This window comes from Castor canadensis, chromosome 4, assembly GCF_047511655.1.
Source record: "Castor canadensis chromosome 4, mCasCan1.hap1v2, whole genome shotgun sequence".
Classification (NCBI taxonomy): domain Eukaryota; kingdom Metazoa; phylum Chordata; class Mammalia; order Rodentia; family Castoridae; genus Castor; species Castor canadensis.
The window spans coordinates 162,690,367-162,708,522 of record NC_133389.1 but is presented as its reverse complement, the minus strand read 5'-3'; the positions used below and the strand labels follow the sequence as shown (position 1 = coordinate 162,708,522).

Here is an 18,156-nt window from a genome sequence, read left to right as displayed (position 1 = left end):
TAAATACAAAATGATACACTGCAGTCGTTAGTAACAGAAACTGATGAATCAAACTTCAACCTAAGAACTTGGAGTTATCCCATTTTGTGTTGAAAAATTGGGTCAGGGGGAAGTTTGATACTTTCCTATTTTTCAATGATGACATTTTTTGCCTCCCATCTGAACATTTTTATTGTGTTTCTGCCTCTGGAAAAAATTTGGGATTTTCTCCAAATAGTGGGGAACTTTGCCCATTTTAATGATCGGATACTGACAATCTTTCTACTGGAAAGTCCCCATCTGGCTCAAATTTCAGCCTTTGCACTTTCTAGGGATGTGACTTCCTTACAAATGTGCAGAAATTATCTTTTACAAAGGAGAGAAAAAATATTGTTAAACTACATAAACGTGGTGAAATGAGAGATGTGGAAAAGGTATGTATAAATTCTCACAGTTCGTTTTTATTGCTTCCACTCTACAATTCCATTTAACATTTTCTGAAACAGCAATAAATTTTTGAATGGTAAAACATATGGCATTTTGAGTATGCCAAGTGAGAGATATTATTTAGATAGTGAATCTTCACAAAAAAAATTTTTTTATATTACCAGGAGGCTCTCTGCTTAATGAGAAAGGAACACTTATCCTTTTACAAATACAGGGTTATAAATATATATTAATATATGTATACATCTGTAAACACAGATAATCTGTATTTGCCACAAGCAATGTATTTACAAATAAAACATTATGTAAATAATGTTACACCACAAGCAACTCCTCTTTTAAATGTGTGAGTGGCTGATACAACAATAGAAAAGCTAAACTGTGCGGTGGTGGTTGTTCATACATCTTCCAATCTTTCGATTTCAAGTATATATGTTTATGTCATATTGATATATTTATGCAGTTAACCATTTCAATTATTTTTAATGTTAGTTGAGAATGAAGTTTTGATCTGTGTATCTCTTTATTTTTAGTCATTGGTGTTCCCCTACAGGAGGAAACCTCTTACAGTGGCACACAGACTTGAGCATCTTTTTTTCCTTATTTGTGGTTCTGGGGTGGATTTGAACCCTGGATTTCATACTTATTAGGCAGGTGCTCTATCACCTAAGCCAGGTCTCTAACCCTTTTTGCTAAGGTTATTTTGGGGAAAGGGTCTCATTTTTTTGGCCCAAGCTGGCCTGGCCTGTGATCCCCCTATATTAGGCTTCCCACCAAACCTAAGATAATAAGGATGTGTTACCACACCCTGATGTTCAGTTGATGTGGGTCTTACAAACATTTTTTCCTGGGATGCCCTCGAATGGTGATCCTCCCAAACTCAGTCTTCCAAGCAGCTTATATTACAGGAGTGAGCCACTGCCATCTTGCTGGCACACAGACATGTTGACTTACTTCTCTCCTTTGTAAAGGGAATGAGTTGACCTCTCAGATCCCCTCCAGCTCGAGGATAAAGCATCTAGATGACTATGCTGAGAGCTCCTTACTGTAGGTTACCATTATAAATTTGAATCCACATAAAACACTCCAAGACAATTATCTCCTTCACTACTCATATGAGGAAAGTTATTTCAGGGAGTTAAATAAAGAACCTAAATTCTAAATGGTGCTGAAGATGTGATTAAACCTAAGGGTTTGAATTATAGTGTATATTTATTTCCCCAACCTCTGATTTTCAAATATGTTTAAGTTAAATGTTAAAAATAATATGCCATTAAGTATCTCAATTTTAAAGCATATAAAGTACCATTATTAGAACATGTTTACTTTTAAAGATCCAAAATCAAAATATTTGCACATAAGCTTAAAAGCTAATGTGGCAATTTTGATATGTGTGAAAATTTTAAATAACAACTCTTGTAGACTAGAGTTTCAGCTTTTTATGATGTCTACTTCTGATTTATTTATATATATTGTGTCAGATTTGCAGTGACAAGAAATCCCTTATTTATAAAATTAGTTATTATAGAAACAGTTCCTTTTAAGTAGCAAACCTCATAATTCAAGATGTCTTTCAATTTAACTGATCCAGAGATATGAAACATGAAACTTTTATTTCTTTCATGAACTATCTCAGACAGGAGGTATCCATACATTCACAGGTACTATATAATCTCCTAGTGATTTCACATGTATGTTTTTAATGACTTTTCCTCAGGTCCAAGAGCACAGCTCAAACAGCTGACCACATCCTCGCCTCACATTAGAGAAGCTGTGACAATGGTCTGGGTGTGCATAACTGAACAATGTAACTCTATCGCAGAATTTTGAGTAGGAAACATGGTTTGGCACAATGTAGCTAACATGAGCTCTCAATAAATGTTCCTTATTGTCATCAGTGTCTGTATACTCTTGCTGTTTTGGAAAATTATTTTATCATGTAGGCTTGCATTGGCTTGCCACTGGAAATAAAGAAAATTATGCTCAAATGAATTCATATTTTGAGTTTTTAAGACAGGGTGATTTTATCTTTATATTCAGATATTTTCACAATTTAATTTTGTTACATTTCTCTTTTAAATATTTTTTCCTGAATAAATACCAATTAGAAGAGATGTGTGTATTCATATCCAAATTTCAATTTGGTCTGGCTCTGTACTTGCACTCATCTACACTCTCCTGAGATGAACATAATTTTGTGTGCTTTACTTTGTGACTTTCACTTATCTACTTATGCTGTCATTAGACCTTGTTTGCTCGCCTTACTTTCTCCAACTTTTGATATATTTTAACCTTTTTAAATGAAGAGTCATTGAGGACATCTGTACAGAAGCACAGATTTCTCATTATTCAATAAGAAAAGACTTATGACAGTAATTTCTCAAACACCTAGAATTAAAATTAATTATAATATGTTCCTTGAAGAAATGGGCAAAGGAAGGGAAGGTCAGTTTGAGATTCTCTTCCCCTAGATTGATAGTGTTTTCATTGACAGGGTCTCTAGTTCACACTCTGTCTTCTATGCTTCTCATTGTTCCACCTTTGGTTTTGCACACTTTTCTTAATATCAGTGTATGACCAGGAATATAACAGTCATGGAGAGAAAAAAAAAGTCTACTGTACCAAGGATTTTAGCACTATATTGAGTTGTATGACAGAGATAGATACTGATATTTGAAATCAAATTTGCCTGACTATACAAAGAACTTTCCACCTGAATGACACACTCTGTAAAAAGCAAGTGGAAATATTTAACAACAATAAAATGCACAGCTATTTTTTTGTTGTACAATATTTTAAGTCTTTCACTTCTACTATTAGAAAATACAGCCAAATGTTTTAAATTTCAAAGTTCAAAATTTAAAGGCACGAGTACTCAAATGCTCACTCAGAATATTAAGGGATTTAGTGACATGAGATAATTACAAAAACCAGGTTAAAGTTCCTTTAAGAGCTGTGATGTCAATGTTTGCTTTTTGAATTCTGCTGGACCATAAATGTCTTAACGTCAAGAGTATTACTTAAAAACATTTTTATTGGTTTTTTTAAAGGGTCTTGGTATGCAGCCCAGGCTGGCTTCAAACTCACCATCCCCTGCCTCAACCTCCCTACTGCTGGACTTACAGGTATGCACTATCATACCTGGCAACGAAAAACATTTCTGAAGGAGCCATTGTTTTTAGTGTGCTTTATACACTGATGGGAATGCAGCTTCAAGTTTGAGAAGATAAACCTACCATTTTAGAAATGTCAGATGTATGATGACAAAAACATCAAATGAGTACCAAGAAAAACACAACAATTATCTCATGGAGTTAGATTTACTTAAAGACTATTTATGTTTTCTGGAGTACAGAATTAGTAAGGACTGTTTTAAAAATAAAATATTGTATGCAAATATGAATAAATGAATAAAAAATAAAATATTACTCTTTCTTTCAGATAAAGTGTTTATTTCTTCAATGAAAATTAAAGCTTTTCCCATCACCACAACTTTGATCAACCACAAGTAGCATTCAAAGATTTTAAATTTTCTTAAAACTTCAGAATGTTTAAAACATGTATCACATTGTCCATTCTTTCTTTGGAGGGTCTTCATTGAAGATATAGATGAAACTGTATTTTTCATTTCCTAAATGGGCAATTTGAATGAATAAGGTTGCTAATAGCAGCAGCAATGCTATTCATCACCAGCAAGAATAAAATATTTTATCTGAGTTATAATATTTATATAATTTCAGGAGCATGCTAAACATCATCAAATAACATTAGAGAATTCAGAGCACACAACTGTAACAATAAGATGAATGTATATTTCAAATAATTTATAAAAACCTAGCCAATATGGGAGAGTTTATTAAATTTTTATGAACGAAATATTTCATTAAAATGTTGGAAGTTCTTTTTACCAGATTGTTGTTTTTCTTTGTTCTCTGTTCTCTGTTCCTTTTGCTATAGAAAACCCGATTTGCTTACCCTGGATGGTGATACTAAGTAATGTGAGTTATCAGATTTACATGGCACTGCAAGCTAACCTGTATTATCAACATTAACACACACATTTCTATTACTTCTTTCTTTAAATATATAATGAATATAATTCTTTTGATATGACATATGATATACAGCACAGATAAAACAAATTTTCATAGGCAGAACTACCAAAGAACTTAAGGGGAAACAAAATAGTTCCAAAACAAATATTAATGTGGCAACCTTAATCACAAGATTTAAACAGAAAGGATCCTACCTGTTGAATCAAAGTTCACCTCATTGCCAGGGCTTGGACCAACATCAATGGATACAATTGGTAAAAGCTTCCGAAAGTCCCACAATTTTAAAACCCCACAGGAATCACACGATGCTATTATGTGACCCTTTAAAATAGAAAAGAAATGTATACGCATACCTATTAATATACATAGTAACCCACAGACAAAATTGTGTTACAATTTTATTAATTCCAGAAAAATACATCCTTCTAAACTAAAAAGTATTCATTATTATCTTCATCTTGGATATAAAATTATAAAAATGATCTTAATATATGAAATCCTATACTAAATTTAAGAGAATAGTCTTTCAGGAAAGGATTTAGATAATTATTAGATTGTATAAGAAGATGTGATAAAACAAAAACATATGCACTCATAATTTGTCTATAGATGTATACATATCATATAAGATACAAATGATATATGTGACACAAAAACTAAGTACATGAAAAAATTATCTCATGGGCACACCCTACTTAAAATGCTTTTAATTAGTACTGGCAATTTATACATCAGAGAAAGTAAAATAAAAACAGGCAGGAAGACAAGAGTTTTATTATGGAAAGTGGAATGATGAGGGTAGGTGAAACTGATTGCAATAAAATGCTGCCTATTGTGGTTTATTAGACAAAATTTCCAGTAGAAATATTTGGGCCTGCTGTGGCAACACGAAAGACAGTAATTGGACACAGAGAAGGGAAAGCAGAAAGAACAGTGATGGATTCAAGAGTAATGGAAACAGAAGAGATTTCCCCAGTAGAGACTCATCAGTTTGGAGCTCAAGGGATGTCTCATTGTCTCATCTCCTGCCTACTTCTCAGGAGATGTTTTTGAGCATCCATAACATGTAAAAAAAAAAAAGTTAAGGGGAAACTGATAAGTAAGAAGGGTTTCTGTTTCCTGGCAACTCACAATCTACCATCACTCTCTTCATTCCATCATTTAACTTCCTTGCCCAATCACAAATGTAATGAGTATTGGTGACATTACAGTCATCATAAGTGTTTATGAAAAGTCAATACATTGCTTTCAATTTGATAAACAGTTTTCCTCCTTTCAGCTCCACCTTAGTTTTCAAAAATCAAGTCAAAAACTTCTCTCTCATTTTCTTCCTAAATTTTTAAGTGTTAAATGCATTTATTATTAAATATTTCTTATTTTTATTATTTTGGCTACTTTACTTTTTTATCATTTTTTATCATTTATTTTCTGATTCTTTCTGTCAAAAAAGCATACATCCTGTATAACAGTGCAAGTGGACTTTTTGTTTTTCCCTAAACAGGGCAGTAATGAAATGGATGCTATTAGTTTTAAAATTCTATAACCGCTATAACTGGCAAAGTAATTCAAAAGCCTTGTACCAATCTAATAAATGAGATGCTTAATCTTTTTTATGGCTTAAAAGGAACATGAAGAACTTGGAATGCTCTCAAATATGTAAACATACATTGTAAGAATTGTGAGGAATCAGTGAATTTCATTTCAGAAAATGAAAGAACAGTTCTCAATATTAGCAGGGAATATTAATATCATAATTAGAAAAAGAAACCCTAAGTATATAGGATTTCAATTATCTTCAGAAGTCACAGAACAGAATTTTTGTTTAATTTTGAGAACAAAGTAGATATACTTTAATCAGAATTTAATATGGATGATGCACTTCTCACAGAAGGCAAGTTATTGACTTGCTCTAGTTTTCTTGTCTGGAGTCTGTGAATTAAAGACAATTTTAAAGTATACTTTATTCCACTGACTATTCAAATTTGAAAAAATACACTAAAAATAAAAGTAATGTTGTCACTTTTGTTGAGTGAAAACAAATATTAAAATAGCTATTAGATTTTACATTTAATAATTAAGGTTTTATTCTGATCAAGTGATCAATGTCCAATAGTTTATATTAAAATGATTTGATACTTGTTAAAGACTTTTAATGAACCAGCTATGCTAAAAGCCTTATTAATAGAAGAGTAATAAAGGTTTAGTAATTTCTAAACCTTTCTAAACCTTTTTTGAACAACTAACATCATCTAGCCAGATTATTTTCATTGCTTTAGGAATTTAGAAGCTATGATTAAGTATACATTATAATAAAATGAATATAATAACTTATTAAGTGATAGATATGTTGGTATTTAGATTTGATAAGTAATAATGAAAGATTGACTTAGGGTATACTGAGCAGGTGGAACAGATGAAAGGCCTATCACAGTGTTTGGAGCATAACAGAGCTCAAGAAAATACTTGGTAAACTGATGGATAAATAATACTTCCTTGGTACTTACCTAAAAGTTATTTTAGTCCAAGTCCTTCCATAGCACCCTTGAGGTAAATATTAATTCTAACCCTGAAGGTTCTGAGTCATTTACAAAAAGGAAATGATAAAAGGGATAGGAAATCCAAAATCCCAAACTTAGAATAGCTGCAATCCCTCTTCTGCTGTCTCAGGCAAACTCCTTCCCTGAAAGAGCACAGGAAACTAGAACAAACTAATCCAAAATGTGGAGTGTGAGTTTTGAGGAATCTGGAGGTGAAGCGATGTGGAGAGGAATTAGTGGAAAAATCACTTTTCTAGAATTTATAACATGTCAGAACACAAATGATAGCCATAGTTGGGCACTTAACGTAACCTAAGCAAGATGCACCTAACCTAAGCAAAATTACAGGAAATACTTTTAATGGCGGGTAGAAGTGTATGACAATCTTAAACAGAGTGAAGATTCAAGAACCTCTCTAAAATTTGATTCTGGCCAGGCATGACAGCTCATACCTGTAAACCCAGCTACTCGGGAAGCAGATATCAGAGAGCGTGGTTTGAAGCCAGCCCAGGAAAAAAAAGTTAGAGGAACCCTATCTCAACAAATAAGCCTGGTGTAGTGGTACATACCTGTCTCCCCATCTATGAGAGAGACCATAGGTTAAAAGAGTGTGTCTGAGGCTGGCCCTGGGCAAAAGGTCAAGAGCCCAGTGGAGAAAATTATAAAAACAAAGCGTAAGAGGGGTCGAGGACATGGGTAAAGTGATACGGCGCCTGTCTGGTAAGCATGAGGCCTTGAGAAAAATGAATATATGTATATAATTTTAGTTATGTTACTAGTTCAGTAACATAACTAGAGGAGAGGAAGGTACTGAAAGTGGTTGGATAGAAAGCTCTCCAGGAATTCACATGGAACCTGGAACTGCTTTTTTAACCGCTGAATCTCTAGCATCCAGCTTAGTTCCTGTTACATCCCAGCACCTGATCTCAGAGTAAGTAATTGAGTGAATAAGTATAAAGGGAATAGAAATTTATCAGTGTTGTCTATATGTGTTTTAAAAGGACTTTTTCCAAAAATAAAGAAATCTTACATGAGATGAAACTAGGAAGAAAGTTTTCTTAATCACAAGATTCAAATGAGCTAAATAATGCTAGTAGAACTTAGCAAAGTGTACAACGAGTACAGTTGAAGTGAAATCACCACTCCTGATTACTTTTGGGAAGCCTCCTCAGCACCAAATAAAAGATACTATAGTAGGAAAACCATGCAGACATGAAGTTGTTCACATCAGAGAAGAGGAACTTAAGACCAGACTTGCTTCATTCAGGCTGCTGAAAGTATACTGAAGGAAAATCTAACAGTGCACATATAGTGCATATACAGTGCACATCAAGGGACACAAAAATGTTCATGTATTTGAAACTTTTAACATGATGTGTAAAATGTATTATAAATTAAAGAAAAAACTTAGGATAAAAATTAATGTAGCACTACTTATAAGTGGAAAATGAACAGCTGTAAAATTTGTAATAATAATGTAATATGGAAGAAACAACCCTTATGTTGCTGTAGATTCAGAAAACTGCCAGAAGCTTCTTTTATGTAAACTTGATAACAAGAGCTGCAGGGAGACAAGCCAACTGAACCACTATCTCTGTGCACAGTGGTTCTGAGCATATTTACACATTGCATAACAAAGAAGGAAAAGGAGAAAAAACTGGAATGCTAATGGGGTCATTTACATTTTAAATCAATAATTAAATGACTATTTTCATAAACCAATAGTATTCCTTAATTTAAGCATATCATGACATTACATAATCTCTGAAGCAGATTTTATAAATTCGGGTACTAATGTAAGATCTGGGATTAAGGTGCTATTTTTCAAATAGGTTAAGGAAGGTTATAAATTAATAAAATGTTCTTTATGGAAGTCCTTTTGTCTTTGCATTGCAAGTTTGGGAAAAATGGAAAGGTTATTGATTATGGAAAACACAGGTACAATTTGATTTTACTCTGATCCTTCATCACTTAAGTAATTTCTCAGTTCAATTCACTATGGCCTAATGAGTTGAATGTATATATCTATATATCTATATCCATCTATTTATCTATCTATCTGTCTATCTATCTATCTTTTCTTTTTTTTCTTCTTCTATTGGAAAGTCAATTTAAAGTACAACATCAAAGCAACTAAAATAATTTTGGGGCACTGGTATATATACATATAATGTTCTCACCCCAAAAGAGTTATAGTACAAAACAGGAAAATTAAATGAATGAATGAACTCTGCATGTTATAACTGGAAGTGCCCTGAATTCAGACTCTAGTCCCACTGAAAATAAAAAAAAGAGATATTCTGGGAAAGCTAAAAATGTTACTACAGAATGCTGGTCAAAATGGTCTTAAAATGTAGCTGCAAATGAGATGATTAAGAGCTAATATGAGCTATTACTACTTAGGTAATTACTGTGTGCCAGTCAGAATTATAAGTATTTATATATGTAAAAATAGCAGGTAATCTTAAAAAGAAACAAAAATTACTATGCAATAGGTGTTTACCTTCATATATGGATAAGGAAACTGAGCCACAGCAAGCTGAATTAATTTGTCTATAGTCCACACAGCTAAAGGAAGAACAGATAGCATTGAACATGTTTCTCTCTAGTGAATGTGTTAGCCACTGAGCTAACTATGTCTCAGAAGAACTGGCTAAAAATATGATTGTTAAAATGTCAGATGTTGAAGTTTGCAGGTGAACATATAATAGAAACATTACTCATTAAAGCAAAATAGAACAGAAGCATGAAGTAGAGAACAAGGATGAAACATTGGGCCTCTGGGCCTCTAAATTTAGCAGACCCTGGTCATTTGGCTTTTGTGAGGGTAATGGAGACTAAAATAGTTTAATGTCAGATGGGAGACATAAACCAGATTTACTAACAAAAAAGACACTTACAAGAGTTGCTGGAAAAGGGGAACAGGTACTAGAGAAAAGGTTAGATCAAAAAGAATTAACCTAGAAGGTAACACCCACGCACAGGAAATCAATGTGAGTCAATGCCCTGTATAGCTATCCTTATCTCAACCAGCAAAAACCCTTGTCCCTTCCTGTTATTGTTTATACTCTCTCTACAACAAAATTAGAAATGAGGGCAAAATAGTTTCTGCTGGGTATTGAGGGGGTGGGGGGGAGAGAGAGGGGGCGGAGTGGGTGGTAAGGGAGGGGGTGGGGGCAGGGGGGAGAAATGAACCAAGCCTTGTATGCACATATGAATAATAAAAGAAAAAGAAAAAAAAAAAGAGTTGCTGGCTAATGTCAGTCAATGAAGAAAAAAGGCTCAATACATAGAATGTAATGCAGGAGACAAAGATGAACAGAGAATTAGTGAGTTAGGATTATAATCTGAGAAATTCAGTTAGATTGTGAAGCAAGAGATAAAAAGAATGAAAGCATTCAAACATTAACAGTCTTGAGGGTGAGGGTGGAGTTGAGCATTCCACCATTTACACAAAAGATAATGTAGAGCAGGCAGAAGAGCAGAATTTGAAGGTATAATGGCTAAAATTTCTCTAGAACTGAAGAAAGACAGGATGTAGTCATCCTTCAGTATCCATAGGGGATTGGTTCCTGGAACTCCAGTAGTGCTAAAATTGCAGATGTTCAAGTTCCTTTGTATAAAATGGCATCCTTGTTGCATATAACCTATGCACACCCCCCAATATACTGTAAACCATCTCTAGATTACTTAAAATACCAATACATTGCAAATATGATGTAAATAGTTGTACCATATTGTTTAGGGAATAATTACAAAAGAAGTGTACATATTCAATGTAGATGGTAATGAACTCCAACAACATATCAATCATATACCATGATCAGGTGAGATTTACCCCAGTGATTTAAGGATGGTTTGACATATGAAAATCAATATACATAATACAACACAACAGAATAAAGGAAAACAACCATACAATCATTTTGATAGACACACAAAAAAGCATTGAATAAGATTCAACACGCCTTTATGATAAAAAAAACACTCAGCAAATTAGGCGAGGAATTAACATCTCAAAATAATAAAGGTTATGGATAAGAAACCCACAGCCAATGTACTGAATAGGGAAAATCTGAACACATTTCCTCTAAAATTGGGAACTTATAAACAATGTAAATTGTACACAATGTAAATTATAAGTTTAAAATTCAAATGAAAGAATTCATATTATATTTGTTGAATGAAACTGAAGCTATTAGTAATGGAAGTTTTTGATTCCATATTTGTTTAAAAATATGTAAGATAAATGTATTATTCAATTGATGATGTTCTTTTATAAAGAAGAAATAAAAAGGTAGAAAGATAAAATCTGATGGAAATTTATGGAGAAACAAAATTTAACTAACAGAAGTAATAAGGAAAATATCAAATTATTCAAAAACTGGTCTTTGAAAAGAAAATATAGCTAAACAAATGGAAAGGTTTGCCAAAAAGAAAAAAAAATCAAGAAAAACATCTTAATTAAGCATAATCAAGACATGAAATTGGGACCATTTAAAAATATGGTAGGACTTGATGCTAATTGTGACTTCTTCAGCAAAACTGAATTTTTAAATTAATTTTACAATCACCCAGGAACAAATTGAAAAAAATTTTCATAGAAACAACAAAGAACAAAAGAATCAAAAGATTAGTTGAGACAAGATGGTGTATTTAAAGCTTTCTCCATGCAACTTTGTGAATGAGAAGAGTCAGGGTAACAAAGGGTAAAATATATTCTAAAGAGAAAGGGAGAAAGAAAGAATATCAGGAATCACAAAAGAAGTGATACAACAGCCAAAGAGCATGAAGAAATAGAAAGGCAATGCATAGAAAAGTAGGAAAAAGTCTGTAGCTCCAACTGCAACACCCTGTGATGGGAGGCAAAGTCAAAACTACAACCACAAAGTAAGCCAGGCAAACCTGGTGACCACAGTCTGGCAGATTTAGCCACAGATTTAGCCATTAATAATAGCTTCACACTTTCCACAAGCTTTACAACTAGTGTAGGGATTTGGTATAACAGTGACTTCTCCTATGCAGCACTTTAGCAATGGAGAAAAAAGTAATTTTGTCACTCTGCAAATCTTGAAGAGCAATAGTCAGACACCATCTTGAGCAGGAGCCTATTGTTTAAGCCTGAGCTACTGTAGGAACATGAGAAAATAAAACAATTGCAGCTCAGGGAGCCTAGGGACACACTGCCACAGTATCTGAGTGGAAGATGACCACTCAGTGGTCTTGGAGATGGAGAGGACTGATGTGTATCCACTAAGAAGTGTCAGCAGCAGAGAGCTCCAGCAGTGAGGGGTGTGGTAGTCAGTGGCTCCACCCTCTGTAACAATGAGTGAGCCCCATCACTTAAGGATCACTGTGGAAACAGTGCTCTGAGTCCATGGATAGCGGATTTTATGACCTCTAGGAGCTCCCTTCTGGCCTCATGGGTTTTGCTGCCAGGCAAAACAGAAAAGTCTCAGCACATATCCCGTCAGTCATTCACTCAATTTCCTTAGTTTGCTCCCTCCCACAGAGTGCTAACTGCTGGGCAGAGCCTAAAAGCACTGCAACTGGCATGTATAGTACTAGATCTCTCAGTTCTCCCCCACCAGTGAACTCAGTCCTTTATTTCCCCAAGACTCTTTTTTTCAATTTTTTTATTCATTTATTCACTTGTGCATACATTATTTGAGCCATTCCTTCCCACTGCCCCACGCCCCCTCACTTTACCCCTCACCCTCTTCGCTTCCAGGAAGAACCTGTTCAGCCCTTATCTCTAATTTTGTTGAAGAGAAGTCATAGCAATAATAAGAAAGACAAAACATTTTTGCCAGTTGAGATAAGGAAAGCTATACAGAGAGATTCCTAGCATTGCTTCCATGTACAAATGTGTTACAACCCAAATTGATTTATCACTACCTGACATTTTCAGTAGTTCCTGATCCCATTCCCATATTGACCTCTGATGCTTTAAGGTTTCTATATTAGTTCCTCTGCAGTGGGGGCATCAAACACTTTCATGTTTTGGGTTTCCTACCTATCCCCATACCGCCCATGTGCTCTCCCTTAGCATGTGACCCAAGTTCTAAAACATTGCCGTATTTGCCCTAGATCTAAAGTCCATATTTGAGGGAGAACATATGATTTTTAGTCTGAGCCTGGCTGACCTCACTCAGAATGATGTTCTCCAGTTCAATCTGTTTACTTGCAAATGATAAGATTTCACTATTCTTCATGGCTGAGTAAATTCCATTGAGTATAAATACCGTTTTCTTAATCCATTAGTCAGTAGTGGGGCATCTTGGCTGTTTCCAGAACTTGGCTATTGTGAATAGCATTGCAAAAAGCATGGGTGTGCAGGTACCTCTGGAGTAACCTGTGTCGCATTCCTTTGGGTATATCCCTAGGAGTGGGATTGCTGGATCACATGGCAGGTCTATATTTAGATTTTTAACAAGCCTCCAAATTTTTTTCCAGAGTGGTTGCACTAGTTTGCATTCCCAGCAGCAGTGTACAAGGGTTCCTTTTTCCCCACATCCTCACCAACACCTGTGGTTGGTGGTGTTTCTGATGATGGCTATTCTAACAGGGGTAAGGTGGAATTTTAGTGTGGTTTTGATTTGCATTTCCTTTATGGCTAGAGATATGACCATTTTTTTCCTGTGTTTTTTGACCATTTGAATTTCTTCCTTTGAGAAGGTCCTGTTTAATTCAGTTGCCCATTTCTTTATTGGTTTATTGATTTTGGGGAGAGTTTAGTTTTTTAAGTTCCCTGTGTATTCTGGTATCAATCCTTTGTCTGATGTGTAGCTGGCAAATATTTTCTCCCACTCTGTGGGTGGTCTCTTCAGTTTAGAGACCATTTCTTTTGTTATGCAGAAGCTTTTTAATTTTATGAAGCCGATATTTCCATTCTTTCTCTTAGTTGCTGAGTTGCTGGTGTTCTATTCAGGAAGTCCTTGCCTATACCTTTTACTTCTAGAGTGTTTCCTGCCCTTTCCTGTACTAACTTCACAGTTTTGGGTCTGATATTAAGGTCCTTGATCCATTTTGAGTTGATACTAGTACAGGGTGATGAACATGGATCTAGTTTCAGTTTTTTGCAGATGGATAACCACTTTTCCCAGCAGCATTTGTTGAAGAGGCTGTCTTTTCTCCATTGTATGTTTTTGGCACCTTTGTCAAAAATAAGGTGGACATAGCTATGTGGATTCATATCTGGGTCCTCTATTCTGTTCCACTGGTCTTCATGTCTGTTTTTGTGCCAGTACCATGCTGTTTTTATCACTATTGCTTTGCAATATAGTTTGAATTCTGGTGTTGTGATACTTCCAGCATTGCTCCTTTTGCTGAGTATTGGCTATTGGCTATTTGTAGTCTCTTGTGTTTCAGAATGAACTCTAGGGTAGATTGTTCCATCTCTATGATGAATGTCATTGGGACTTTGATGGGAATTGCATTGAACATGTAGATTGCTTTTGGTAGTATAGCCATTTTTACTATGTTGATTCTACCAATTCATGAGCTCAGGAGATCTCTCCATCTTCTGTAGTCTTCCTTGATCTATTTCTTCAGGGGTTTGTAGTTCTCCTTATAGAGGTCATTCACATCTTTTGTTAAGTTTACTCCTAGGTATTTGATTTTTTTTTTTGAGGCTATTGTAAATGGAATTGTTTCCATATATTCTTTCTCAGTTTGTTTGTTATTGAAGTATAGAAAAGCTAATGATTTTTGTAAGTTGATTTTGTATCCTGCCACATCACTGTAGCTGTTTATGGTGTTTAAGAGTTTTTGGGTTGAGTTTTTTGGGTTTTTGAGGTATAGGATCATGGCATTTGCAAATAGGGATATTTTGACAGTTTCTTTACCTATTTCTATTCCTTTTATTTCTTCTTCTTGCCTAATTGCTTTGGCTAGGAATTCTAAGACTGTGTTGAATAGGAGTGGGTATAGCAGGCACCCTTGTCTTGTTCCTGATTTTAGAGGAAATGGTTTCAGTTTTTCACCATTAAGTATGATGTTGGCTGTAAGTTTGTCATATACAGCCCTTACAATGTTGACGTACTTCCCTTCTATTCCTAGTTTTCTTAGAGCCTTTATCATGAAGTGGTGTTGGAGCTTATCAAAGGCTTTTCCTGCATCTATTGAGATGATCAGGTGGTTTTTGTCTTTCCTTCTATTAATGTGCTGTATTACATTTATAGATTTGCGTATGTTGAACCACCCCTGCATCCCTGGGATGAAGTCAACTTGGTCATGGTGAATGATCTTTCTGATATGTTGTTAGATTTGGTTTGTAATTATTTTATTGAAGATTATTGCATTGATGTTCAGTAAGGAGATTGGCCTATAGTTATCCTTCTTCAAGGTGTCTTTATCTGGTTTGGGGATGAGAGTAATATTGGCTTCATAAAATGAGTTAAGCAGTGTTCCTTCCCTCTCTACTTCATGAAACAGTTTAAAGACGGCAGAGAATCCATCCGGTCCTGGACTTTTCTTTTTTGGGAGACTCTTGATTGCTGCTTTAATTTCATTTTATGTTATAGATCTACTCAGGTGATTAATATCCTCTTGGTTCAATTTTGGATGGTCATAAGTATCTGGAAATCTGTCCATTTCTTCAAGATTTTCAAATTTGTTAGAATACAGGTTCTCAAAGTAGTCTCTGATGATTTCCTGTTACTGATTTGGGCTTTTTCTCTCCTTATTTTAGTCAGGTTTGCCAGAGGTCTGTAGATCTTATTTAGCTTTTAAAGAACCAGCTTTTTGTTTCATTGATTCTTTATATGTTTTTTTCTTTCTATTTCATTAATTTTGGGCCTTATTTTTTATTATTTGTCTCCTTCTGCTTGTTTTGGGATTTGCTTGTTCTTGTTTTTCTAGGAGTTTGAGATGTAGCATTAGGTCATTGATTTCAGATCTTTCTGTCCTTTTAATATATGTACTCATGTCTATAAACTTACATCTCAGGACTGCCTTTGCTGTATCCCATAGGTTCTGGTAGGCCGTGTTTTCATTTTCATTAACTTCCAGGAAACTTTTAATTTCCCCTTTTATTTCATCAATGACCTATTGATCATTGAACAATGTGTTATTCAGGGTCCAATTGTTTGCATGTTTTTATTGTTGTTTTTGTTGTTGAGTTCTAGTTTTAATGTACTGTGACCAGATAGAATGCATGGGATTATTTCTATTTTCTGAAGCTTGCTTTGTGCCCTAAGATATGATCAGTTTTGGAGAAGGTTCCATGGACTGCTGAGAAGTATGTATATTGTGCAGAAGTTGCATGAAATATTCTGTAGACATCAGCTAGGTCCATTTGAGCTACTGTGTGATTTAGTTCTAGAATTACTTTATTGATTTTTTGTTTAGATAACCTATCTATTGGTGATTGGGAGTACTAAATCTCCCATTATCACTGTGTTGGAGTCTATATATGTTTTTAGGTCCTTCAGAGCATGTTTGATGAAATTGGGTGCATTGACATTAGGTTCATAGAGGTTGGTAATTGTTATTTCCTTTTGGTTTATTTCCCCTTTTATTAGTATGGAATGTCCTCCTTTATCTCGTTTGATCAATGTAAGTTGAAGTCTACTTTGTCTGAGATAAGTATTGCTACTCCTGCCTGTTTTCAGGGGCCCTTGGCTTGCTAAATCTTCTTCCAGCCTTTCACCCTAAGCCAGTGCTTGTTTCTGTTGATGAGGTGGGTCTCCTGTAGGCAGCAGATTGTTGGATCTTCCTTTTTAATCCAGTTTGCCAAATGGTGTCTTTTGATGGGGGGTTGAGTCTATTGACATTCGGTGTTAATATTGATAGGTATGTGGTGATTCTTGTTATGTAGCTGTCTTTGTTGATAAAGGGTTTGATTGTGTGCAGCTGAATCAATGCTACTCTTTGCTTTCTTGCCTTTTTTTCTCCTGTGGTTTGGTATTGCCTGCCCTTTCATTTTTGTTTTCATTTCATTTTGTTTGCTTTCATTTTCTAGGTGCAGAATTCCTTGAAGAATCTTTTGTAGTGGTAGCTTCGTGGTCATATATTGTTTTAGTTTCTGCTTATCATGGAAGACTTTTATTGCTCTGTCTATTTTGAATGTTAGTTTTTCTGGGTAGAGTATCTTAGGGTTGAAGTTATTTTTATTCAGTGCCAGGAATACCTCACTTCATGTTCTTCTTGCTTTGAAGGTTTCCATTGAGAAATCTGCTGTGATTTTGATGGGTTTACCTTTGTATGTTTATTTGTTTTTCTCTCTTATGGCTTTCAATATTCTTTCTCTATTCTCAGTGCTTATTGTTTTAATGATAATATGACATGAGGTATTTCTATTTTGGTCAAGGCTGTTTGGTGTCCTGGAGGTTTTCTGTACCTGAATGGGTGTAGTTTTCTCTAGATTTGGGAAATTTCCTACTATTATTTTGTTGAATATATTATATATATCCATTTACTTGGATATATATATATATCCATTTACTTGGACCTCTTCTTCTTCAATGCCCATGATTCTCAGGTTTTTGGTCTTTTGATGGAGTTGGTGAGTTCTTGTATATTTCTTTCACAGGTATTGAGTTATTTGACTAATAGTTCTTTAGTTTTTCTTTGAATTTCCATTTTATCTTCAAGCTCTGAGATTCTGTCTTCCACTTGTTCTAGTCTGCTGTAGTGGCCTTCCATTGTGTTTTGTGATTCTGTTTCATCTTTTTTCTGAGGTTTTCCATGTCATAGGTCACAACCTCTTTCATATTGTCTATGTTCATCTTTAATTCATTTATCTCCCTGTTTATAATGTTCTCTGTTTCATTTTGTTGTTTATTTAGGGTTCTTATGATTTCATTTATTTGTTCCTGTGTCTTCTTGAATTCTTTATTTTTGGTGTCTTGAAATTCTTGAGTGTCTCTTGTACATTTTGGTTAACCATGTCTTGTATCATCTCTGTGAAAATCTCAGTGATTACTTGTAGGATATCTTCTTTAAGGTTGTTCTTATGGACATCATTGGGTTCCTTGGCATCATTTATCTTTGTTTTGTTGGAGTCTGGAACAGGGTATCCATTTTCTTCTGAATCCTGTATTAAATTAGTATTTTGGGGGGAATGGTTTCCATACCTTTTTCTTCTTCCCATCAATCCTGTTGATATTGTGTAACTGTTCTTGATAGGCTGATTG

The 18,156-nt window shown here is 34.6% G+C and overlaps 1 protein-coding gene across 1 annotated transcript in view; it reads right to left on the bottom strand.

The window, feature by feature from the left end:
- Positions 1–18,156, bottom strand: part of Spag16 (sperm associated antigen 16) — a 985,522-nt gene that overhangs the window by 198,473 nt on the left and 768,893 nt on the right. Inside the window, exon 15 of the mRNA XM_074071657.1 lies at positions 4,676–4,802. Within this exon, the coding sequence (XP_073927758.1) occupies positions 4,676–4,802 (127 nt within the window). The remainder of the gene's footprint in view (positions 1–4,675; positions 4,803–18,156) is intronic.